Below are 26521 nucleotides of genomic sequence, written 5' to 3'. Positions count from 1 at the left end.
CCTGAGACAGCCCCCTCCTGCCAGCAGGGATGGAACCACCGCCACCTCAGCCTCTATGGGCGCTGTCAGCTCTGCCTCTTGTGTTTGTCTTTGGGCAGAGGATGGAGCGAGAGGGAGACGCCCTGTGAGGAGTCACATGAGACCAATCCCAGGGAAGACAAGGCCCTTCATTTCCTTCCACAGCCTGGAAATCCCTCTTTCTCTTTTCAAATCCTACCTGTTCTTTAAAGCCCTGTCCAAGGCTCCTCTTCCAGGAAGTCCTTTCCTCCCAGCTCTGCCCTGGATGCCTGCTGTGTTGATTATGTGTACCCATTTACCAGTTAATTCTTTACTAACAACATCTCTTATAATAGTTTCTTGCATTAAAATTTCCCTCTGACTCCCCAATTAGATCCTAGGCTCTTCGTGGATGACAGTAACTAGTTGATAACATTTTCTGTATGTATTTCATACAGTATCACGTATTTTACACAGCTTCAGCGATGAACATACGAGAGCCTTTACCTACCTGCCTGCTCATGAACATACCACAAGTGAGCAGCTCAGAACAGCAGGCGCTATGAGAGTCACACATTCACAGTCTGATGGCAGCAGAGACAGGGCACACACATTACCTCAAGATATAAACTGTCTTGAGGATGAGGGGGATCTTGCCAGGTAGAGAGGGGAAGAAAGACGTTCTAGGAAAGAAAGTGGTGTTTGCAAAGGCCAGGGGTAAAGACTGCACTACCTGTACATTCAAGAAACTGAGTCTCTCAGTGAACCTAGGATGCTGTGAGCAGAGAGGAGGTTGCCCATGGAGGCAGAGGGCCGACTCTCAGAGGGGTTTGGATTCTATCCTGAAAGCTATGGGCACACAATAGTTTTTTGTTAAGGAATTAAGCAACATGGTGAACAGCAAAAACAACAGATCAGGAGATGAGAGACCTGGACTAAAAAATAACTCATTCAACTACCTTGGAATGCATTTCAAGCCCTCTGTGTCCCAGACTCCCTATTTTTCAAGTTGAAGAGTTTTTCTACACCAATGGTTCTCAAACTTTAGTGGGAACAAAATCACCTGGGTAACTTGTAAAAACTGTTGATTCTTGGGTCCCCATCTCAGCAATGTTCAGTAGGCAGTGCTTAGGAATGTACCAGAATGCACCAAACTGGATGGTCTCTGAGTGTCCTTCCTCTAATGTTCTTGTGCTAAAAACAAGAAAGATGCAAGGCTGATTAAACCATTCCACCTCTACCTGCCTTGTCTTGCTCCCGGGAAGCCAAGGATGTCTGGGCATCAGAACACTCTTCCCAAGCCTCATGTTTAGAAGCTTAGAGCAAAGCCCCCAGGACACTAAGCCTTGGGATGAGACCTCCAATATCTCACTTAAACATCCTTCTGCCCCACAGAATCCCTGTTGGAATTAGGTCCTTTTTCACCATACACTCAAGGTCTATCTCCTCATTCATCCACCAACCATTAATTAAGTACTTTCCATGGGCTGGGCCATGGCCTCAAGAGCTTGTAAATGCTTCAAATAATGCTGAAAAAAATCTATCTTTTATAAAATATCTCTGGCAGGAAAGAGTTCAGAATTTTGAGTTGGAGAGAACCAAATTCTAATCCTGATGACTCTGGAAAATTACTTCATCCCTCCAGGCCTCAAATTCATCATTGGTAAAATGGAAACATTAATATCTATGAACTGGTTTACTGTGAAAATCAAAGATGATGTGGTATAGTCAGGGGCACAGGAAATGGCCATTTTTCCAGTCCTGGAGCTGTAATACATCCATATTCCTCTGTTTGAGTTTCAGAGGCTTTTCCTACCTAGTCCGAGTTAATGTCTCCAAATAGACTTTCAACTCCTCTCTTCCTGCTGTCAAAACCCCCATAAGAAGACCCTGGTGATCCTACCATGAGTCCTCAGGAGGCAGCACTGCGATTTAGAAAGAAAAGAGTTTGGAGTCAATCAGACTGGGAAGCAAAAGTCGCTGTGCAACATTGATCAAAACACTTAACATCTCTGAGAATGTTTCCTCATCTGCAAATCTCACCTACCTCGCAAGACTCAATGGCAAACCCAATTAAAAAATAGACCAGGCTGGGGCACCTGGGTGGCTCAGTGGGTTAAAGCCGCTGCCTTCGGCTCAGGTCATGATCCCAGGGTCCTGGGATTGAGCCCTGCGTCGGACTCTCTGCTCGGCGGGGAGCCTGCTTCCTCTTCTCTCTCTCTCTCTCTGCCTGCCTCTCTGCCTACTTCTGATCTCTGACTGTCAAATAAATAAATAACATCTTTAAAAAAATATAGACCAGGGATCTGAGTAGATGGATGTACAAATGGCCAAAAGGCACATGAAAAGATGGTCAAAATCATTAGCCATCAGGGAAACACAAATTTAAACCATAGCATGAAACGACTTCATAACCACCACGATGGCCAAAGTAAAAAAGACAGGCAGTAGCAAGAGCTGGTTAAGGATGCAGAAAAACTGGACCCCTTACACATGGCTAGTGGGAATGTAAAATAATGGTGCAGCTTCTTTGGAAAACAGTCTAGCAGTTCCTCGAAAGGTTAATAGAGAGTTATCCTATGGCCAAACAATTCCACTGCTAGGTATAAAGTCAAGAAAACTGAAATCATTATATCTACACAAAAACTTGTACACAAACATTCACAGCAGTATTATTCATAATAGAATAGAACAGAAACAACTCAAATATCCCTCAACTGATGGAGATGTGAAATTTGGTAGATACATTAATGAACTATTATTCAGCTATGAAAAAGGAATGAAGTACTAGTAGGTGTTACAACATGAATGAACCTTGAAAACATGCTAAGTGAAAGCAGTCAGTCCAAAAGATCATCTATTGTAACTCCATTTATATGAAATGCCCAGAATATGAAAATTTAAAGAAACAAAGATCAGTGGCTGTCTAAAGTTAGGGGGAGTTGAGAGGAAATGGGGAATGGGGTTTCTTTAGGGACTGATAAAAATGTTCTAAAATTGACTGTGGTGATGGATGCACAACCCTTGTGAATATACTATAAACGCATGCACACATGAGTATGAGTGGGGGGAGGGGGAGAGGGAGAGAGAGAATCAAGCAAACTCCCAGCTGAGCATGGAGCCGGACGCAGGGCTCGAACTCAGGATCCTGAGATTACAACCTGAGCCAAAATCAAGAGTCAGATACTCTGATTGAGTATCTGACTGAGCCACTGAGATACTCAGTGAGTATCTCAGTGATACTGAGTACTCTGACTGAGCCACCCAGCCCCAACTTACACACTTTAAATGACTGACTATGTGAATTAAATCTCAACAAAGCTATTATATTAAAAAAATGTACATAAGGAGGTGAGCACACTGCCTGGCATGCAGTAGGTACTCAATAATGGTAAAACATTTATTATTGTGCCCTTTCCTCTTTCTGAGGCGACACTCACACTCTGGCCAGGATCTTCTCACACTAGCCTAGAGACTACGTCAGGCTCATTGCAGGGAGCCCATTTCATCCTCAGTGGAAGGTAATAGGGGAGTCTTGATGCCTAATATCCTAGGACTAAGAGTCTTTCTCCAATACTTGGATTAATAAGTATATAACTCTTGGAGAAGTAAGAAAATAATAGCCTCCATTTATTGAGCACTTACTATGTGCTAGGTTCTGTGCTGGGAACTTTACAACTGTTTTCCTCCCAAGAATCATACTAGGTTATTATTTTTATTGTTATTACTAGTCCTACTTAATTAATGAAGAAACCATGACCTACAGAAGTATGTAGCTTGTTTCAGGACACTGATACTCAATGACCGAGCTGCTCGGTTTAACTCCAAGGACTGTACTCATTTCTTTATGTGATTACATGACTTCATTATTCCTTTTATCTACAAGTTACCTATTCTTTATAACTCAAGCAGTTTGATTTTCACTGATCTCCCTGTCTTCTATGCATTCAAGTAATATCTAGTTAACATCAAATTAGTTAACATTCTCTTAAGTCTTATGGGTTTGCAGATTGCCTCATGTGTATGTTCCTGAACATGGCAGGTGCTCAATAAATACTTCTTAGTGAGTAGATGGTAAGCTTGTCTCCCCAAGAAGAAGATGGGTTCCTGAAGGATAGATCCTGTGTCTTAGAAATCTTTTTATCCTTCCTACAGGGAAGGCACTCACGGCCATCTAGGCTGGCCTATGGAGGGAAAAAGACCCCACTTACAGATGGTTCTCACAGACACCACGTTCTTTGCCCATGGACTGGAAAATTTCTCCTTAAGAACAGAACTCTGTTTATCTCTTTATTAGCTTCTAGTAGGAGCTCATAAAAGGTATGAAGAATTAAAGGGAAGACTGGGTCAGCACTTACTCTACTGAAGTCACATAAAGGGCAGCCTTCCCCTAAGAACCCCAAACTCATCTTCTCTCATCCCCATGAAAGAGAAGGGGGAGAGTGGGAAGGTTGGAGCTTTAAGAAGACAGGTTGTTGACCATGCCTGTGATGCTAGACAGTGTGGCATCCTTTCTGGCCCAGGACCCTCCCCCCACCCCTTTTTAAAAAATGTTTTATTTTAGGTAATCTCTACATCTAAAGTGAGGCTCAAACTACAACCCTAAGATTAAGAGCTGCATGCTCCACCAACTGAGCCAGGCAGGTCTTCATGGACCACAGACTCAGGTGGAGGTTTCCAAAGCCCACGTGTCACCTTCACACCATCAAATTCAAAGAGTGGGACAACCTCTTAAGAAAGTGTTACTCTGCTGTCTGCAGGCCCAGCAACACTGTTTGATTGTCCGCTTCTTCCCATCTCTTCTAACTCTCACAACAGTAACATGTCATAGCTATTTAGAGCCCCTCTGAGGTGACCTATTGTTACTCTGAGCTTAACTTCTCCCCACTGCCCCTGTTGTGCCCCTGTCCCAACCAAAACATCCCATCTTTCAGCGCCAGGGACCCTCCAGGTAGGGCTGGTGACAAGAGGAGCCTGCCCTCTCTGCCTTTCAGCCAGTTATGCTTCCTGGTTGGCCAAACTCAGTCCCTCTGTGCTCCCCATCTCTACACCTGCTTGCCTCTCCTCTGTCTTTTCTTCAAAATGTTAAAAACTTGCAATAAAAAACAAATACAAAATGCTGTAATTAATAGCCAATTCCAAGCCAACCCAGCATCTCTACTAATAAACCTCAACACTTGCAAAAAGAACAATAAATTCTGCCTCTCTCTGTTCTGAGGTGGTCTCTTTTATATCCAGTCTGTGTGTGTGTATGTATGTGGGTAAGTGTGTCTACATATATATTTATTTTCCTTTATTTCCCATCCAGGGAGGGGCAGAATAATGAACTGCGTGCGTCAGGGAAGATGAATCTGAGATACTAGGGAGCAGTGCAGTAAAAAGATTAAAGTGTTATTATTGTTGTTTTTTTTTCCCCCATGGTCCATTGTGACAGCTCGACCGTCATCTGTAAAAAATGTCTCAGCGAGAGATAATCATCGGAAACTCAATAAAGCGTCAGGGGGAGCCTCAGCCCCCATCAATCACTGGGTGCCTGGAAAATTTCAGCCCTCTGTCTCCCTTCCTGCTATCCATATAAATGTCTCTAATATATTTTGTGTGGTGTGTGGGACCCATCCCTGATTTGGAACTTTTGATGAAAAAATATTTATACACAAAATATGTAAATCAGTTAAAAATCAAAGGACTAGTTCTTCACCACCCCATCCTACTTTTCTTTATTTTTATAAATGTATCAAATTTATTCTTTTTAATAAAACATGTCAACTAGTCTATCTCCTTCTCCTAGTCAAACATATATAAACATATATATATGGGCTTAGAAAGCTAAAAGGAGAGAAACAATTAACCTAACTGGCTGATACACTTCACCTTGAAGTTGGTTAACAGGCATGATGGATTGACAGTGTACTGTCCATCTTGGTGACTACAGCAGCTGGCACTGCTGAGAAATGAGACATAGAACCACTGGCCCTGGAGGTGCAACAAGGCTGTGACAATGATGAGGAAGACGCAGGGACATTAAAAGTAATAACTTGCCCCAACAACTTTTGGCTTGGCAGATTCCCAAGCCTTCTAAGACTCTGGACGAGCAGAGGTCCTGGTACATACAGAGTGCCACGGTTGCTGGGTTCTGCATAAGAGCAGAGGATAGCTCTGCTGGCATTTGGCTACATCTCTCTGCCTCAGTTTCCTTGAGTGCCTGCATCACAGGGTGCTGTGGCACACCGTTATCAGTCCATGTTACCTGCTGCTGCACTGGTCTTATCATCGCCATTCTGTGACCACCTCTCCTGCTTCTCCACCTTGGAAAGGATCCGTTCCTGCAGTGCCCTTTCCTCTAGAACCTTCAAAGCCCCTCTCTGTCTAAAGGACAAAGTCCCAGCATCTTGATCTGGCCCTAGTGCACGAACTCAGCATCTTTACTGTTCACTACTTCTCAAAATAAATCTGCTCTGTAGAAGCTTCATTTTAACAAGTTCACTTTGCAGCCTGACACACATTTCTCTGTTTCCCAGTTTTTGGGATATAACACACCCCTTTATGCCCAACTGTACCCACTTTCAGGCCCTCCATAAAACTTTTTATTCTGAGGCTCAGATACCATTTTATTTCCTTGACTGCTTCAACCAGAGATTCTCTTCTCTGAGCTCTTGATAGTCCTCTGTTATCTGTACCTCTGACTGAACACTTGTCAAGTACTGTCTTGGTCAAGTCTTCAATCTTTGTTATTACTATTAATAACTTTTCTTGCTAGTACCTTACACATTTCATGATGGCTTATATTTTCTCAAGTGTTTTCATAAGTACTTCAATCTGATCTTTCTAATAAGCCAGTGGTGGAGGAAATATTCTTCCCTACAGATGAGAAAAATCAAGTCTCAGAGAAATAAAGAGAAATGCCCAAAGTCACACGGTTCGGTGACGGCTAAGCCACTCCTCAGACTCTTAATAATGTTTGGCTCTCTAGAGACAACAGTTTGCTACCCCTGAAAAGCATTTGGAAGGCTATGTTGAAGAGTTTGGGTAAAGTTCTATGAGAGTACAGAAAACCAGAAATTTACATTAGTGGGATTCCTTCTGTGTTCTAGGTTTTAGGTTAGGGACAAATATGCTATCTCTAACTCTTCTGATAACCTTTATTTATTTATTTATTTATTTGCTTATATTATTATGTTCAGTTAGTTCCAGGAAACAAACTGGTAACCTTTATTTTATAAATAAGGAGACAGGACCGCTGAAAGGTGAAGAAAATTGCTGCAGGTGTTATAGTTATTATGTGTCCTGTAATACCCATAGTACCGTGGCATAAGCACTCAGCCTCACTAGGAGTGAAATTAAAGTGGCAAAATAAGGTCTCTTCCAGGGAAAAGGCCCAGATGAGTTTTTAAAAAGCAGTTCAAGCCCAAAGCCAGAACTAACATCTGTGGTCTAGATCATGCTACTCAAACAATGGAGAGCTGTGAGAAATGCAAAATCTCAGTTCCCATCCCAGAGTCACTGAATCAGAATCTCTGGGGGTAGGACCCAGGACTCCGTGTTTTAACAAGCTCTCTAGGTGATTCTTATGTCATTGGGTGCATAATTACTTCCACTTAAATTTATGCTCTCTGAGGGCATACATTTTGTCTGCTCTCCCTAGGTAGGGCTGGGCACACGGTGGGTGCTGGGTGGTTAACTTCTACTAAAGAGATGAACCAGGATGAGACCACTCCCTGGCATGTCCTGGGGAAGGGGAGAAATATTAGAGAGCTGTTGCATTACCGCCAGTGGGGACTCCTAGCCATCTCCTGAACTCCAGGGCACTTGTCCACTGGTTTGTGATGCGCCAGCTTGCACCGTCCTGTCCCCCATCTGAAGACACAGAGATGGGGAGGTCAGCTACAGCAGGCCAGAAACTGCAGCCCATGGAGCTGTGGGCAGGGGACCACCCAGACTGTTGGGGTTGGCCTTGGGAGGTAGAGCCTGGCAAGTCAGACCCTCTAGCCCCAGAAGGGTCCTACGCCAACCCAGCTTCTACACGACTCATCTTTATTCAGCCACGATTTGAAGCTGAGAAGAGAAGCTGATTTATATCCTGTTCTGACCATGTTTCTGCCGTGTTTTATTGTTTTAATTGTACATATAAGAGGCGCTCAGAGTGCTCGCTTGCATTTCTGACAGCCTGAGACACCCAATGTTTATAACAGTTACTTACAAGCACCCTGCGGCATCTCTGGCTGGATGACTTGTTTACTGTTACCATTAATTTACTGTCTCCTCCACCTGAGGATTGGGACCCACCACCCATCTGCCAGCCACAAGTGGAACTCTCCTGGAGTGGGCATGGATGGGGATCAAGGCACTGAATGGAATGTGGTCAATATCAGGGAGTGAGTTGGTAGAGAAGCAGCAGTGATCTCCATGCTCCCCTTTCCACATATGTCCCCTCTATGTGCCTTTGCTCAAGCTGTGTTCCCTGCTTAGAACAGCTTTTCTTTTCCCACTTTCTTTCTGCCCTCCAAAGCTCAGCTCAAATCCCACTTATAAGTACATCACTTGTTCTGATGATGAGCCTAGAGCTTCTAGACCTTAGAAATCACACGGCTGATAGGGTCCTTTAGAAGCCATATTACCCAAAGACCCAGGGCAAGAATCCCCTGTACACAATCCCTGATGGGCAGACAGCCAGTCTCTGTCAATGCCCCTGGAGTAATGAGTTGCTCAGTACCTCCAAGGCAGCTTTACACGGAGTCAAACCCACCTCTGTAGAGAAGTTCTTCATCAAATATCATCCTTCACATGATGCTTTACTTATCTCTAGTCTTCCTAACAACCCTGTAAGATGGGTATTGTTATCCCTATGTTATAGAGGAGAAAACGGAAATTCTAAAACCTTAACTACTGGCTCAAGAACACATAGCTAGTAAGTTACAGAACTTAGGCAAACAGAGCTTAGATAACTGCCTAGCACTAAAGCCTGACCTCTCTCCAGGACACCATCATACCTCTGAAGATGCCACTCTTAATGGCTGAAGAGAATGGACAGAACAGTCAGGCCAACCTGGTTTCTATGTTGGGCACTCTCGCATCACTTGCATTAGCAGACCTGCCCTCTGCCCAGAAACACCTACCTTGATGAGGGTGGGGAATATTGTAATATGCCTAGCAGAGCAGTCTTCTTGCTAAGGAGCAATGGCCATATATAAAATAGAAGGGTTTTGCTAGGAACGGGGCAACCGATGACAAAGTCTCAAAAAGGGGGTTGCAGAAGTTTCTTTCCTTTCTAGACTGTGCCTGTTCTAAGCAGGTAAAACAGAAAGAACCTCTCTGAAAGAAAAGAAGGCAATTTCTCCAATGCTTTTGGCACTCCTGTTTGGATCCTCTTTCTTCTTCACACCTTAGATGCTGTACCCTGAGTGAGGAGATTGTCCCCTCACCTCTTACCTTCACTCTTTTCCTTGGACAATTTTAGTCACATCCACTGTAGTCACTACCAAGCAAACGCTGGTGACTCCTAGATCCCTATCTCCTGCCAGACTTCTCCTTTGAACTCCAGACCCACACATCCAACTGTTCACCCAAATCAGAAATCGGGATGTCACCACGGATGCCTCCTTTTCCATCAATTCCTACATTCAGCTAAGAATTCAGCCTCTTAATATATTTTTTAAACATCTACTTTCTCCGTTTCCAAATATCACTTTTAGGAATCCCCAGAAATTTTAAGTACATTTTGGGGGAGAGGAGCATAGCTTCTCATCCAATTCTCAAAGGAGGCCATCATCCCCTAAAGGTCAAAGAGCCATTGCTAATCTCTCTCCTCCAATTTCATCCCTCACCCCATCCAAATGATTCATTTAAATTGCAAATGTAAACCAAGCATCTCCTTTCTTAAAATCCTTCAAGGACCTTCGGAAAACAGTGTGAGCACCCTACAACTGTCCTACAATGTCCCTCTCATGCAGAACCCTGCTTCCCTCTCTAGTCTCGCTTCTTGCTATTCTCAACACTGAGGCAGATGAGTCCTTGCTGTCACCCACCCATCCCACGTCTCTTCATGTGTTGTCCCTTCTACCCAGAAGATCCATACCTCTTAGTCTGCCAGGCAATCTCCCACTCTTCCTTAAGACCCTATTCAAAGTCATTCACACTATGCCCCTTCCCAGACAGCAGTCTGCCCTCAGGTAGCGCTTATCATTGCCTATGCCAGTGCTATCTCCATTCATTGTACATCTACCTTTGCATTATCACTCTGTACTGTGATGCCTTGTTCATAGGTCTGTCTTCTCACTTAACTGGGAACACTGTTGAGGGCCTAGATCATGTATATTCATTTCTACATTCCCAGCATCTGGCAGTGTGCCTGACACTCAGTAAATGCATGCTGAATTATAAAGAAATAAAACTAATAAGCAATTACAACTGCAGAGCACTTTACAATTCACACATCATATGCTTTATCTCTTGATGTTCACAATACTGATAAGGTAGAAAAGGGATGTATTACTGGGGTTTAGAGGGCCTGGCAAGGTCACAAACGACAACTTACCACTTCCTTTCAGTACTTAGCACAGTACAAAGGGCCACAGAAATATCTACTAGAAATTTAGTAAAGGGCACCTGGGTGGCTCAGTGGTTAAGCCTCTGCCTTCAGCTCAGGTCATGGTCCCAGGGTCCTGGGATCGAGTCCCGTATCGGGCTCTCTGCTTGGAAGGGAGCCTGCTTCCTCCTCTCTCTCTGCCTGCCTCTCTGCTGCTTGTGATCTCTGTCTGTCAAATAAATGAATAAAATCTTTAAAAAAAAAAAAAAAAAGAAATTTAGTAAATTTGATGGATTCTGCTGCAATAGTGAAGGACTGTCCAACTAAGCCTGTGACTTCCCTTTGAATTTACCTAGACACACTCTGGGCAAAAGGCTAGCACTCTTGCTCTTTTCTACTCTCCTCACACATCCTATACGTCAGGTAACTTCCTGTGAGAAAGTCTGTCCCATCTAAAGAATCACAAGGTTCTTTTGTTCCTGTCTACTTCACCAATGAGAATGACCCAGAAATAGGATAGAGTAGGTAACAGATACAGGTTGAATGGATAAAAGAACGAGGTATCTTTAAATAAAAGAAAGAAAGGAAAAAAGGAAGAAAGAAAGAAATCGATCGATTGATCGATCGATCTGGTTAAGAAGGAGCTAAAGGCTTAGTAAGGAGAGAAGAGATCCCTGGGATGATTCTAAAGAACGGTTACTTTTCAGGGCCTAGAGCATATGAAGTTGGGAGGGCAGAGAAAATCCAAACTGATATGCCAGGGAAAATTAGATAAGCTGCCAGAAACTGCGGCAGGCAATGCAGTCTGGAATTTAACAAAACAAAAACAAAAACAAAAAAACCCTTAGAACAACAACAAAAAGATGCAGAGCCAGGCATATCCTGCAAGCTAAAGAGTGAGTTCATCAATGATTCTGATAAAATTCTAGAATGTGTTTTTTTTTAATGGTTCTTAAACCCTTAGGTAATTACTGGGTATCAGTATGGGCTCGCTAAGGACATGACAAGACCATGTCAGAATAACTTAGTGTCTTTGGGTGAAAGGGTTATTGGGCAAAAAAAATTACAACAAATGCTAAACACATTTTTATTTTAGCAAGAAATCTAAGAAAATCTCTTAAAATTCTGTGGACAACATGAGAAATGGAGGATAGAAAAAAGTGAAGTTTGGTGGACACAGTTGTGAATGTTGAGTAATGCTTCAAAATTGTCATGATTACATGCTCCAAGGCTCCATACTGAACTGAGTCCTTACAAACATTTAAACCAAAGACTACATCTGAAGGTCCTCAGTCTCATAAACCAAAGACTAACACATAAAGCACATGATGGCAGGGATCTTGCCTGTCTAACTCACCAATGCCTAGAACAGTGTCTGCTAGGTAGGAATGTCATCAGTAAATATACGAATCCACAGAAAGCTTACTCACTAAATTCACAGATCATACAAAATAAGAAGAGATACTTAATATTTTTATCTTATTTTATAAGGAATATAATAGCCTTTTCCAATATTTTTGTTGTCTATCTACCTACCTATCTAGAATATAGGCTAGCTAGTTTAAGAGTTAAAATAAAGTTAAGAGGAGGCTGACAGAAAAGAAGGGAAAAAAAGGATGGAAAGAAAGAAAAAAGAAAATACCTACAACAGGGTCAGCAAATACAGCCTACGGGCCAAATCCAACCTGCTGCCTGTTTTTGCAAATTAAAAAGTTTTACTGGTCCATACCCACGTACATGTGTTGTGTGTCTATAGCTGCATCGGCACTACAGCGGCCAAGCTGAGCACTCACAATTCAGACCAGGTGGCTCACCAAGCTTAAAAGCCACTAAGCAGCTTTTTCCAGAAAAAGTTTGCTGACTACTGATCTAGAATGTTGAATATGAGCATCAATCTGGAGAGAACAAAGATATAAAACTTAGGTGCAGGGGTAGCAACTGGTGTGGCAGCAAAGGTTGGCCTCCATGGCTTCACAGCCCTGGGATTCTATGAAATCAAAAATAGTGTCTGAGCCCTGCTGGGATCCTGAGAGCAGATGATAAGGCACTCAAATAATCCCTTCCCTTCCACCTGGCTCTGCCCCCTCAGAAAACACTCCCCTTTGCTTTTTTGTGAGAGCACCTAGACACAAGACCAAGCTGAGGACAGTAATGCTGTGTTCGAGTGAGAAGAGAACAGCCAAGAGGTGTCGCCACACAGGGCAAGTTTCACTCATGAAATTTTCCTCTGAAACATAAAGTGAACATAATTCCTCCAGCTCAGTGGGGAATCCAAGGAAGCATAGGTCATGGCCTGCACGTGGAGCTGTCAGCTGAGGAGGAAAGGAAAGACATATGGGCAGATGAAAGCTCAAATAACCATATAAAAGGCCAAGATTTAGAGAACATTCAAAAGAGCAGCTGAGGGCAGGTTGCAATTATTGCCAAGGACAGTAAAGGCTTCGCGGAGGATCCAGCTACAGAAGTGGAGCTTGACAGAAGGAGCAGTTTTAGAGAAGTAGAGAGGTAGGGGGAGGGCTACTCCACACTTCCCCCGGGCAGCAATGCTCTGACGCTCTTGACACCGCCTTCGTGCTGCTGATCTGAGAAACCTCACTGGGGCAGCAACAACAGCTTTGCCCTGGGCTACCACAGCTACGTCAGTCTGGCAGCCTCACTGACCGCTCTGGGGACCAAGCGCACTGCTCGCCTCACCAAACCTCCCTTCAGTGTTCTGACAGTTAGGCAGTCGGCATGACTGTCTGCCCTCTGGGCATCACTGCCAACCCTAGAGCAGTACTTCTCAGCTCCCCTATTGATGGAAACAGGGGTATCTCAGCTTCTGTGAGTGACACAGGATAATGGACAGGCAGAGGGGTCAGCATGAATCAGCAAAAGCTCAAAAGTAAAATAAATATTCATTGCTGTTTATAGCCAAAGCAACCTATCCTCTTCTACACCTCACTTCTGAAGAACTACTCCCCAGAAGAAGTAACAAAGACCGATTGCCTGAGTATGCTCTGACAGACTCGTGACTGAACCCTGATACAGGTGCACACCGCCTCTTTCTTCTGAAGTCCAAACAACCCACATTAACACCCTCAGGAGTCACAGATGCCCACCCCATTTTATAAGCATAAACATCAAGGCACAGAGAAGGTCCACTTTTTGTCCTGGGTCATAATGGTAAATCGAGGGGCCGGTCCCAGAGATAGGATTGCATTCTGCATATAGAAGGGGGAAAAAGCAGTATTCAGAGTGGTATTGAGGGACCTCTTAGGCAGAGGAAACCAGTGAGGCTGCTTTCTAGTTCTGGGACAGGGATGGGATAGGTTAAGTCTGCAGGAAGTAGAAGAGGAACAAAGCCACATTCCATGCAGTTGCCTTAATTATTTTATGGAAACCTGCTCCAATATCCACTCACCTGAGACTCTGGGGTGAAGTACTATCAGGAGAACACCAAGTGAAAGGTATCCCCCACTCCCTGCTCTGGTCATGAAGTCAGGCCTCTATCTTATTCCCTAAGACTCCAGAAGGGACATAAATGATAGAGCCAGAGGGGACTGTGAAGGGCACGTGTTCTAAGCTTTCTGCGTTATCCATGAGTTCCCAGAGGATGAGGGACTTGCAGGCTCTCACTCTGAGCTGCTGGGAGAGTGGGCACAAGAGCAAGGCTACCTAGAAGCCAAAGGGAAAAGAGTGCTCAGAACAGCAGGGGATTCTGTGCTTACCTTCCAAAGAATGGATTCCCTGCTCCTTGGCAGTCTTATAAACACTGCTGAAATCATCCCCAAGGTTTGGGTCAGCACCAGCAGCAAGCAGGATCTGCACCACACTGGAAGAAATCAGAAAGACAGAAAGTGTCAAAAGCTGGAAAGGCAAAGGAAGTCGAGACTCAGATTCTGAAGCATGTTTGGGGACTGGAGCTGCTTCTACTCATGTGAGTGGTACAGGGGAAAGAAGGTAAACTCTGCCAGTGTAAAAGACAAGGAAAGCTCTGAAACTGACTAGCTGAGTGACTCTGATCAAGTTATCTAACACCTCTCTTAAGGCTAGGTTTCCACAACCACAAAATACAGAATTACTTATTCCGCAATTACTTATTAAATTCTTACAACAGTGTTGTAATCACTGTTCTACTGTGCAATGGTCTGCAACCTCATGGAACTTATGGTCTTCTGGGAATATCAAGAATAAGCATGAAATTATAGTAATGTGTGGTAAAGGCTATGATGGAGGAAGTACTGGGGCAGCTGGGTGGCTCGGTTGGTTAAGTATCTGCCTTCAGCTCAGGTCATGAACCCAGGGTCCTGGGATGAAGCCCCGCATCAGGCTCCCTGCTCAGTGGGGAGCCTGCTTTTCCCTCTCTCTGCCACTCCCCCTGCTTGAACACACATGCTCTGTCAAATAAATAAATCAACCCTTAAAGAGAAGAAGAAAAACAACAACCATGTACAGTGGGAAACCAAGGGAGGAGATCAGGAAAGGCCTCCCGGAGGATGTGGTATTTAAGGATCCTAAGACTTGGAAGGATGCATAGCCAGATCTGGGTGGTGAAGTGGGAGGACTCAATGTATTCACAAATCCTAGAGGCAAAGGGGCACAGAGCTTCACCTGAAGAAAGTAGCACTGGAGCTGAGAGTGTAAGGGGAAGAACTGTGGGAGAGAAGGTAGGCCACTGAAGGGCTTAAAGGGGAAGTGACTTGACAACATATGCTTTTCCTCCCCACTTCAAAATATACAGACTTAGAAAAATGCATACTACATTGCAATATTAAATTAAAGAATGAAAGTCTTCCCTTATATCTACCTCCTCAATCTGAATTCCAAGAGTAACCACTATTTATAGTTTGGTGGATTTCCTGCCAAAGCTTTGCTATTCGAACAGTCACTCTAGTGGCTGTGAGAATGGATCAAAGGGAGTGGGACCAGAGGTAGAAGCCTCTACAGACTTGTTATAAGGTTAAATTAGGTAAATTTACAGAGCACTGAGCCTAGTGTGCTTGACCCAGGAAGGGCTACATATATATGTTCACTTCCCTCCTATTGTGGCATGTTTCTGCTAATGCTTTTTCTCCTTAAGGAGAAAAAAAAAAAAGCTCTGTTCACCATAAAAAATTCAGAAACTATAAATAATTAAAAAGAAAATGTTTTTAGAATATATAAACAACCTTCCAGTTTTTTCAATGTATGTGTATTTTTATTTACAAAAATAAGACCATAATAAATTCTCTCAAAACACACACAAACATACACACCTCCACTTTTTTTTTTTTTTTTTAATTTATTTGACAGAGAGATAGAGAGCACAAGTAAGCAGAGTGGCAGGCCTGGGGAGAGAGAGAAGCAGGCTCTCTGCTGAACCAAGGGAGCTCGATGTGGGGCTCAATCCCAGGACCCTGCAATGATAACCTGACCCAAAGGCAGACGCTTAACCAACTGAGCCACCCAGGCACCCCACATTTCCACTTTTTAATAAAGATTTTATTTATGAGAAAGAGCACACAAATGCAAACATGTGAATGGGGAAAGGGGCAAAGGGTGAGGAAGAGGGAAAGTGAGAGAATCTTAAATAGACACCAAACTAAGCACAATGCAGGGCTGGATCTCACAACCCTGAGATCATGACCTGAGCCAAAACCAAGAGTCAGATGCTTAACTGAATGAACCACCCAGGAGCCCCAATATTTCAATGTTTTAAGTATTTTGTCTACCACGCTGTTTTCAATAGCTGCACAGTGTTCTACTATTGTATACTTCATTTAACCAATCTCCTATTCTAAGACATTAGATTATTTTAAATATTTCAATAACACAGTCTGATTATTTCCTTTGGCTAAATTCCTAGGAGATGAAGTTCTGGATCAAAAGTGTAAGGTTTTTGTGTTTTGTTTTGTTTTTAAGCTTTCTAAATTTATTTGAAAGAGAGAGAATGAGCTAAGGGGAGGAGCAGAGGGAGAGGGAGAAGCAGACTCCTTGCTGAGCAGAGAGTTAGATGAGATCATGATCTGAGCCAAAGGCAGATGCTTAACCAACAGAGCCACCCAGGCACCCTAAAAGCGTAAGCCTTTTTAAGTGTTTTGATAAATATTGAACTGAATTTCACAAAGAGTGTACCAGTTTTTCTTTTTAACTAGCAAAGGAAGAAGGATGAGAGTAAATTGTGCTTTCCTTTCACCAAAATAGGGTATTTATTTTTCTTTATCACGTGTCAATCTGGTAAGCAGAAATGGAATCACACTACAAACTCCACTTGCACTTCTTGGATTACTAAGGAGATTGGACTTAAAAATATATATGTTTAGTAGTCAGTTGTGTTTCTTTTTTCATGAATCATGATAGTTGACTATTTTCATAATGTCCTTTGACCATTTTTCTCTTAGCATGTTAATCTTTTGCTTACTGGCCTTCAGAACTGTTAATGCTTTTAGGGCACCTGGCTGGCTCAGTGGGTTAAAGCCTCTGCCTTCAGCTCAGGTCATGATCCCAGGGTCCTGGGATTGAGCCCCACATCGGGCTCTTTGCTCAGCGGGGAGCCTGCTTCCCTTCCTCTCTCTCTGCCTGCCTCTCTGCCTGCTTGTGATCTGTCAAATAAATAAAATCTTTGGGGAAAAAAAAAAAAAAGAACTGTTAATGCTTTTGAGAGTATAATGGTGAGCATTTCTAAAAATTACTCTATCATAACTATTAAAAAGTCAAATTGTAGAAATGCCTGGGTGGCTCAATTGGTTAAGCATCTGCCTTCGGCTCAGGTCATGATCCCAGGTTCCTGGGATCGAGTCCCATATCAGGCAACCTGCTTCCCTCTCTTCTTGCCTTTCCCTGTGCTTGTATTCTCTGTCTCTCTCTGACAAATAAATAAATAAAATCTTTAATTAAGTCAAATTATAGTTTTAGCTTATCTCTTTGTTAGTTTTTCAATATCTGTAAGCAGCAGTGTTCATAGTTTTCCCTGTGCCAATTGGCTTGAATTTCATTCAAATAGGCATAGAACCTGGTTCAATTATTTACTGCATGGATGGATGAATTTTTAAAATGATTTCTTAAACTTATTAATGAGAGACAGAGAGAGAGACAGAGAGAGAGAGGAAGAGGGAAAAGCAGGCTCTCCACTGAGTAGGGAGCCCAATGTGGGACTTGATCCCAGGACCCTCGGACCATGACCAAAGCTAAAAGCAGATGCTCAACCATCCGAGCCAGCCAGGTGCCCTGGATGGATGAATTTTAATAACTCCCATGTACACAGACACACAGTCCTCACAGGTAAGTCAGAAAACCAAAATCCACCTCCCAAGTAGCTGAGGTTCTCCTACAACTGATCTAACTCGGTCAGGCCAAGTCTCAGGTGTCTATAACCTTACCTAAAATGATCTTAAGAATTACCTTTCATTGGGAGGGAGACAAACCATAAGAGACTCTTAATTTCATGAAACAAACTGAGGGCTGCTGTGGGGTGAGGGGGGAGGGATAGGGTGGCTGGGTGATGGACATTGGGGAGGGTATGTGCTATAGTGAGTGCTGTGAAATGTGTAAGCCAGATGATTCACAGACCTGCAACCCTGGGGCAAATAATACATTATATGTTAATTAAAAAAAAAAAAAAAAGAATTACCTTTCATAGGTAATCTATCCAGTATATCGATTACAATCCTAAGAAGAAATGAGAAGGCTCTCTAAGCAGTTAAAATCCATGTCTAAAATTCAGATATTGAATTTGCAGCAGAGTCTCTCAGGTTCTCACTTGGAGGTGTATTTGCTCTTTGTTTACACATAATTGGGATAAAACTGGCATTGGTCTTCCTTGTTTCCCCAGAAGATGAAAAGCCAAGAGGGTACAAAAAGACTCTTATAGACATGAAAACCAACACAGAAGGCAGTGAGAAAAAAATATCTGCTAGAGAGACAGTACGATATAGAGGTTAAGAACATTGGCTTTAAAATCTGGGACAATCTGAGGGACGCCTGGGTGGTTCAGTTGGTTGGACGACTGCCTTCGGCTCAGGTCATGATCCCGGAGTCCCGGGATCGAGTACCGCATCGGGCTCCCAGCTCCATGGGGAGTCCGCTTCTCCCTTTGACCTTCTCCTCACTCATGCTCTCTCTCACTGTCTCTCTCTCAAAAAAAAAAAAAAAAAAAAAAAATCTGGGACAATCTGAGCATCAATGTGAATGACAATAATGGATTATAACCCACTGAGTAAAAAAAGATTTCATAATTCCATACTGAAAATAAGTATGTTAATGGGATGAAAAGAAAGTTCTTTCTTATTATAGAATGACAACTAATAAATGTAGAAGGTACAATGAAATTAGAACATCATTTTGCAATCTCATAGTTATCACAGATGATAAAAGCATCTGGCTCACATGGCTGTGTGAACACACATAAAGTGCTTAAAACACACCTGACATATAGTAAGTGCTCAACAAACACTGGTTATTATTTTTACTAAGTCCCTGACCTGTGGTTGGGCTGTGGGGAAGTCAGAGAAATGTGAACTGAGACATTTAAATTGGGAAGACAGCATATTTTATAACTAAACAGAGAGATCTGGGTTCAAATCAAAGCTCTATCATTCACTGTCTGTGATCCAGGACAAGTTACCATACCTCGGACGCCCATTCCCTTACCAGGAAAATGGAGATAATAACGCCCCCCCACCACAGGTTATAAGTATGTAAAACTCAGTAGTACATGACACGTAGAAGGAGTCCACAAATATGAGCTCTCTTCCCTTTGTCCATATAATCTTTTTTTTTTTAAGATTTTATTTATTTATTTGACAGACAGAGATCACAAGTAGGCAGAGAAGCAGGCAGAGAGAGAGGAGGAAACAGGCTCCCTGCTGAGCAGAGTCCGATGCAGGGCTCCATCCCAGGACCCTGGGATCATGACCTGAGCCGAAGGCAGAGGCTTTAACCTACTGAGTCACCCAGGCGCCCCCCTTTGTCCATATAATCTTAATGATAACATGATTCTGGGTTGAAGCCGGCACCAGATGTATACCTGACCATGCCCCCCGCCTCCGCCCCAGGATTCAAGGTGGCATAGCCCTGTGTTAAGAAGGCAGCACTTCTTTCTATATTCTGCACAAGGTGGCTTGTTTTAAAATCCAAGAGAAAGGTTTGTCGACCTAAACTCAAAGGGACATAATTTGGTTAATCCTCAGCTGCTGTGTCCAATCACCATTCAATCACAACTCCTCCCATGGCAGGCTGTCCCTCCAGGCAGCTAGTGTCACTAACTGTGCTACCTGGGCCTCTTCAGGTTCGTGAATATTGATTCCATCTGTCCAATTTGCAGGCTGCAAGACGTGTCCAAGCAACCAAGTATGCTACCCTTGGCCCTGGAGGGCAGATGGTGGTCTGACAGGATGGAGAGAAGACAGTGACTAGGCTCAGCCCTCAGACTGCTAACCCAATCAAATGGAATGGGCAATTCACTTCACAAACTTGGAGGCCAAAGAGGGTAAGCAACCAAGCTAGTGACTCATTCTGTAACCTCAGAGAAGATTCCCTTCATTTTTAATAAAACTCAAAGGCAGGAGCCCCACTGCAGGGGTATAGCTAGGACTAAAGGAACTGTGGCTGCTTAGTGGCCAAGAGTGGCACCAAACACCTTGCCAGATGGCTAGGAGGCTTTCTGTCCAACAGCCATTACTTACTTACAATGCATCTAATCCAGACCTCCAGGGGGATAAGGCCCTTCTTGGGGAAGCCAGCCCAGATCAGGCTAGAGGGCTACATGACTCTGGTTAGCTAACTTTGATGACCAACAGAAATACAGCGGGCAAAAACAGGGTAGGAGGCTAGCCAGGTTAGAGAAAGCTAAGGCAAAGCTGGTAAGAACAGGCTTAGCAGTTGGCTATGTCCAGCAAGTGTCAAGAAGTTCAGAGTAAAACAGAACCAAGGGCCAGAGACCGGGCGGCACAGATATGAGGCAAAAGCCAGGTCAGATGTTAAGGACTAGAAGCTAAAGAACAGTAGGTTAACAAACCAAGTAGGTAGCCAGAAACCAAGGAATATACAGGTATCAGAAGTCAAGGAAAGGCAAAAGCAGAAACCAGGAGCAGCACTGAGACTTTGGAATGAAGTGATTTCTTTCTCTTTGATGCCTTTTACTGAAGCAGAAACAAATTCCCAGGTTCAGAACTGTATTTGGGAGAAGGTGACTTACATGGGGAGATGGTAAGTAGGCCTGTTGTCTGGCTAACATGGGGAGTACAAGGTCAGAAGTAAAAAGAGAATTTGATGGCACAAATGGAAGCAGATGTCGCTATTCGAGGTGATCTATCAAAGGACAACTGCAGGGGCGCCTGGGTGGCTCAGTGGGTTAAGCCGCTGCCTTCGGCTCAGTTCATGATCTCAGGGTTCTGGGATCGAGCCCCGAGTCGGGCTCTCTGCTCAGCAGGGAGCCTGTTTCCCTTCCTCTCTCTCTCTGCCTGCCTCTCTGCCTACTTGTGATCTCTGTCTGTCAAATAAATAAATAAAATCTTAAAAAAAAAAAAGGACAACTGCAGCCTCCCCTCTGTTCTGATGCTGGCATACTGGCTGTTGATCTTTAGTAAGTCTGGGTTTAGGTATTACTGCCTTAAACTTGGGTAGCTGGTACCATACAGGCTGTGGTGTATGGGCTAGGTCTTTATGGTCTTAACAACTGGATTAAAGGGGACAGAGTATATCACCCCATGAACTTTGTTTTTCTACAACAGGAAACATTTCTATTCAAAGGATCTATGCTGACTACTCAACAGGTTCCCTCTGGGCAAAGACTTAAGAATACCAGCAATTCTCTGAGCTAGCTCAGGATTTGATCTCTGATGGTCTGTGGAAAGAAAACCAATGCCATTATTAGCCTCAAAGACTAGAGATAATCTCCAGACTCTACTGCCCTAATTTGGAGATTCAGAGGCTATGTACAGCCCAAGAGAATGGGGGTTTGTCTTTTAATGACTTGCCTCTAGCAGCAGTACTTGCCTTCCGGACACCAGTCAGAATCTGTTCTGTTTCTATCTCTACCCAAGTGAGCTGACTCACTGAAGAGACTGGGCCTTGTGAACACTGAAGGTGAAGGATGTGAGAGTGAGCTCTGATCCTAGGCTGAGAACTGTTTTATTCTGTCTTGTTTCTACTACCTGTTAGTACAAGTATCTATTTTCTCAAGGGTACAGAGTGTGGCTAAGTATGAGGAAGACAGTAGTCTAATAAGAGCTAACATTTGTGTATACTTCCCCCATGCCACATGCTGTTTTAAACATTTCATATATACTAAACACATTTAATCTTTGCAACAACCCAATGAGGCAGCTTAAGCATTAAGAAAACTGAGGCCCCGAGGAGTTAAGTAACTTGCCTAAGGTATCATTCAGCTGTAAAGTACTGAGGTGGGACTCAAGCCAGGGCAGTGTGGCTACAAAGTCTATATGTCCTCATCCCTCAGCTATACTGCCCCTCACTTCCCTATACTGACTCCGAGGCAGCTAACAAACCATGGGAGCCATACCTCAAGTCAGGTTTTAGCAGCATGGCTAGGATCAGAAAGCCCAACAGAGGAAGAAACTAACAAAAAATATTACTATTAAGTATATGAAGAGATCTTCAAGCTCATCTGTTATTAGAAAAAAGCAAATTAAAACAATGAGATATCACTTTAAATTCCACAAATTGGCAAAAGTTTGAAAGCTGAAAAATGCCACGTGTTGGGAAAGGACACGGGATTCTGGGACCCTCTGACAGACTGGTACGGCCTCTAGAAGGCGATCTTGTAATACTTTATCAAATTAAAGTACCTTACCCTATGACCCTACACTTCTGAATATATACCTCCCACAGCAATTCTTTCGCAGATCCATAGGGGGCAACATGGGAGACGTTCATCCCAGCATTCTGTGACAGTGGAGAGTTGCAGACAATCAAGTGTCCCCCTCTGGGGACGAGTAAGTTAAATATGGTAGAGACACACTATGAAATACGATACAGCAGTTAGAATCAACAGACTGGATATACATGCAACAACACTGACATGATTTTTCAAAAAGGGCTGATTCCCTACCCCCTTCTATTAATCATAGCGAACTTGACCATTTGTTCCAAAAGTTTATTCCTTCGGGACATCTTTCAACTGCAGAACTTCTAATTCCTATGATGATCTCAGGGATTATCTCTAGTGGATCTTGGGGACTGAAGGATTATGGACCCAGCAAAAACAATGAATTCTCTGAAGTACACCAACGGCCATCAAATGTGCCACTCCTTCTGCTGGGAATGTTTCCTGCTGCTTCAACTGGTTAGTGCCCATCACTTTCAGGGCTCTTCAGGAATGAGGTCACCAACTTGACTGAGTCTTCTCTGACCCCCAGCCTGGGTCCATGTCTTTCCTATTTGTCTACCCACAATGCAGTACTTACCCCCATGGGTAAGTGACCCTCATCATGTTGTACCATGATTGCCTATTTACTTTTGTTTGCCTTCTCTGCTAGACTATGAGGGAAGGGCCATGTCTTGACCTTCATTCCCAGGTCCTTGCCCAGTGCCTAAGCCAAAGTAGTCAGTAGATGCTTTCTGAATGAGTGCATGAATAAATGAAAGAAGAATAAATAAAATCATTATTTTATTTGGTGGGAAATGGTAGATGCAACTCTATCAGCCCTGCCTAAACATCTCCCACCTGAGGTTGCAAACTAGGTCACGGGCAGTTTAGCAGTGGAAAACCTTCACCTTCCTCTCCTGAGTACCAGGCCTTTCCTGCCTTCCAGCAGACTGTTCCTAGACAAAGCTGAGGAAATAAATTGGAGGGTGGTCCCAAAGTGGCAGCTCCTGAGACTCATGGAACTCCCTTTGGAGCCAGAGCCCCCATGAGGCGCATTTTAATTTGCTGATCAGGTTGTAATTAGATTAGAGGTGGGAGCATATGTAGGAAGGTTGGCTCACACTGACCTTGATGAGCTCCTGCTTTCAGGACAGTGGGGCGTCACAATGCATGGGAGGACAGTTACATCGATCGATGCTAAGGCTTTCTGCTCTCAGTGGCCGGAGGGGCTTGGGGTTGCCACATTGTTTAAGAAAAAGCGAGGAAACCTGTGGTGTGGGCCGAGGCCTATGCTGGGCCAGGCGCGTGTCAAAGACGGCTGGCGAGCAGCTGGAGCTGGTGAAGCAAGAAGGGCAGTGATCCCAGCTCCAGGTCGTCCCCACACAATGTTGAGCTTCAGGAGAAGCTCCTCCAACTCCTCCTCCCCTTTACCCCCCACATCCAAAGCAGAGGGTCACTGTGATGAGTGTCACAGGTCCCAAGGAGAAGACAAAGAGGTGACCTATTCTCAATCCAGTGCACACCTCGATGAAGGGAAGAAGCAAAGAGGTCACAGTTCAGGAGGTCTGCTGGAAAGTCAAATGAGCTGTGGCTCATTCAGTCCACTGGCTGGTCTATGCACTGGTCAGGAAAGCAGGGTGGCCTGACCAAAGGCAGCGGCATGTGTTAAATCTAAAGGTCCTGTGGCATGGGAGCATGAACCCTGAGTGGAGAGGGTGGGGAGAACAGTTTTCTTTTTAAAGCCAGCTTCCTTAGGAAAAAAACTAAGATTTGGTAGGAGGCAAAGAATCTGTGTAGAAAATGTGCCACAATTTTCTCAAAAGAGGATAATAAACTTTTGTTTTCTTCCCTCAAAAGGTACAGATCAGTAATCATAACATAACAGCCGCACTTCACATTCACTGTTCCAGGTCCATATAACCACTTACAATGAGGTACTAGTCCCATTTTATAAATGAATAAACAGCAAGGTAACATGAGCTGCCCAATTATACACATGAATTAAATTAAGCATAGGAACCAAGATTAAAATCCAGGTCTGTGTGGGGCCAAAGCTGGTACACATTTCCCTAAACCACACTGGTTCTCACTCATCCAACCATCCATCAGTTAGTTTGTCTTACTATCCCGTAATTACTGAGCCTCTATTACGTACCAGGGATAGTGACATTTTCAGACGGTAAGGTAAAGCAGGTCATAGCAGCTAGCTAGCTGAGTTAAGAGGGAGTCTTCTGGGGCACCTGGGTGGCTGAGTTGGTTGGGCGGCTGCTTTCAGCTTGGGTCATGATCCCAGGGTCCTGGGATGGAGCCCAGCCTCGGGTTCCCTGTTTGGTAGAGAGCCTGCTTCTCCCTTTCCCTGCTGCTCTGCCTGTGCACATACGCTCTCCCTTTCTGTCAAATAAATAAATAAATAAATAAATAGGGAGTCTCCTTCAGATGGACAAGGGTCAAAATCAACAGTGGGCCCAGACAACGTGAGATCACATGTACTCGCTCTCGCTCTCTCGCTCTCTCTCTCTGTCAAATAAGTAAATAAATAAATAAATAGGGAGTCTCCTTCAGATGGACAAGGGTCAAAATCAACGGTGGGCCCAGGCAACATGAGATCATTTGGGTCAAGGCCCAAAGAAGACGTGGCACATTAAGGAGAGGGCCATGGAACCAAGATCACCCATCACAGGGTTTCCCAGACAACCTGAATCTCACATTCTCAGCTTAGTACTTAATATAATTCCCTATCTTCCATGTCTTTCGATCTGTGCTCTAGAATACACGGTTGCTGAACCTATAGGCCAAAGTGGTCAAGCCCTGGTTGTTAGGGATTTCATTACAACATGGGCCTGGACTAGGTTCTCTCTAGGCAAATGCTCTATAAGAGCATGCTGGGGCTGGTATATTCCTTAGACTCTGGATGAAAATAACAAGAAAACAAAAAATATTAGTAACACCAGCAGATACCTATTAAGTACCTAACTACATACTAGGCATCCCACTCAACGGTTTTATATGCATTTTAATCTTTGCAATCTCCCTATGCTGAGGTAGGGGCTATTATTATTTGCATTCTGCAGATAAGGAACCAGAGCTAGTAAGAGGTATAGGAAGGTTTTTAAGTTAGGCAATCTCCTTCCAGAGCCCTTGTTCCTTACTACTACGTTACACACAGCTAGACTACATGCTCCCCCAAACAGGGACTATGCCCTAACCATCTGTTCCTCATACATAAGGCCCACTATAGGCCAGTAAATATTTGTTGAATCAATTCACTCCTGGGGCCTTAACACTGTACTTGCTGATGTGCACACTGAGTTTTGGTCAGCTTCTGGGCTTTATTCACTACTACTGCTAAGTTGGGTCTTCCTCACCCTGGATTTTACAGTTGGCCTTTGGTTTTAGTTGTAGACTTAAACACTCAATCCCTATTAATGTTTTTCACCACAGATTTAACCATTGTTCGAGCCCACTGAATTCTTTTTTCAGTATCTCTGATTCTTTCACCCAACATATTATCTCTGTCTTTAGGCCTCATTTAAAAAAAAAAAAATTTATTAATTTATTTGACAGAGAGAGATCACAAGTAGGCAGAGAGGCAGGCAGAGAGAGAGGGGGAAGCAAGCTCCCTGCAGAGCAGACAGCCCAATGTGGGGCTCAATCCCAGGACCCTGAGACCATGACCTGAGCCAAAAAGGCAGAGGCTTAACCCACTGAGCCACCCAGGTGCCCCTCTTTAAGCTTCATTTATTTATTTTTTTTTTTTTAGATTTTATTTATTTATTTGACAGAGAGAGATCACAGTAGGAGAGAGGAAGGGAAGAGATCACAGAGAGAGGAAGGGAAGCAGGCCCCCTGCTGAGCAGAGAGCCCGATGTGGGACTCGATCCCAGGACCCTGAGATCATGACCCGAGCCGAAGGCAGCGGCTTAAACCACTGAGCCACCCAGGCGCCCCCGTCTTTAAGCTTCATTTAATCTGCCAGTTAGGTTGGCATTTATCCATGGTCTCAATGGAATCAGTGACGTAATGACTGAATAGGACAGGGCCCCGTGGCTTACCACTGAGTTTGCTCTCTGGTCTCCAGTCATATATACACAACATATGAAACAGGCCATTCACCATCTGACTGAACTATTCTCCACATCATACTTTATTCATATGGGTATCATGAGAAACAAATACCCTGCTGAAACCCAGACACACCTACTATATTACCATAT

General features: G+C 43.8%; 1 protein-coding gene across 3 annotated transcripts in view; it reads right to left on the bottom strand.

Annotated features, from left to right (window-relative positions):
- The window catches only part of CLPB (ClpB family mitochondrial disaggregase), a 142212-nt gene that overhangs the window by 76366 nt on the left and 39325 nt on the right, over positions 1-26521 (bottom strand). For 2 of the 3 annotated variants that reach the window (XM_082749889.1, XM_082749891.1), the window contains 2 exons: positions 14230-14333; positions 7762-7851 (listed from right to left, as the gene is read on the bottom strand). In XM_082749889.1, coding sequence (XP_082606015.1) covers positions 7762-7851; positions 14230-14333 — 194 coding nt within the window. The remainder of the gene's footprint in view (positions 1-7761; positions 7852-14229; positions 14334-26521) is intronic. The other variant, XM_082749890.1, reaches the window with a different exon arrangement.

Source organism: Mustela nivalis, assembly GCF_964662115.1.
Source record: "Mustela nivalis genome assembly, chromosome: 9".
NCBI lineage: Eukaryota > Metazoa > Chordata > Mammalia > Carnivora > Mustelidae > Mustela > Mustela nivalis.
This window is presented reverse-complemented; position numbering and strand designations above follow the sequence as displayed.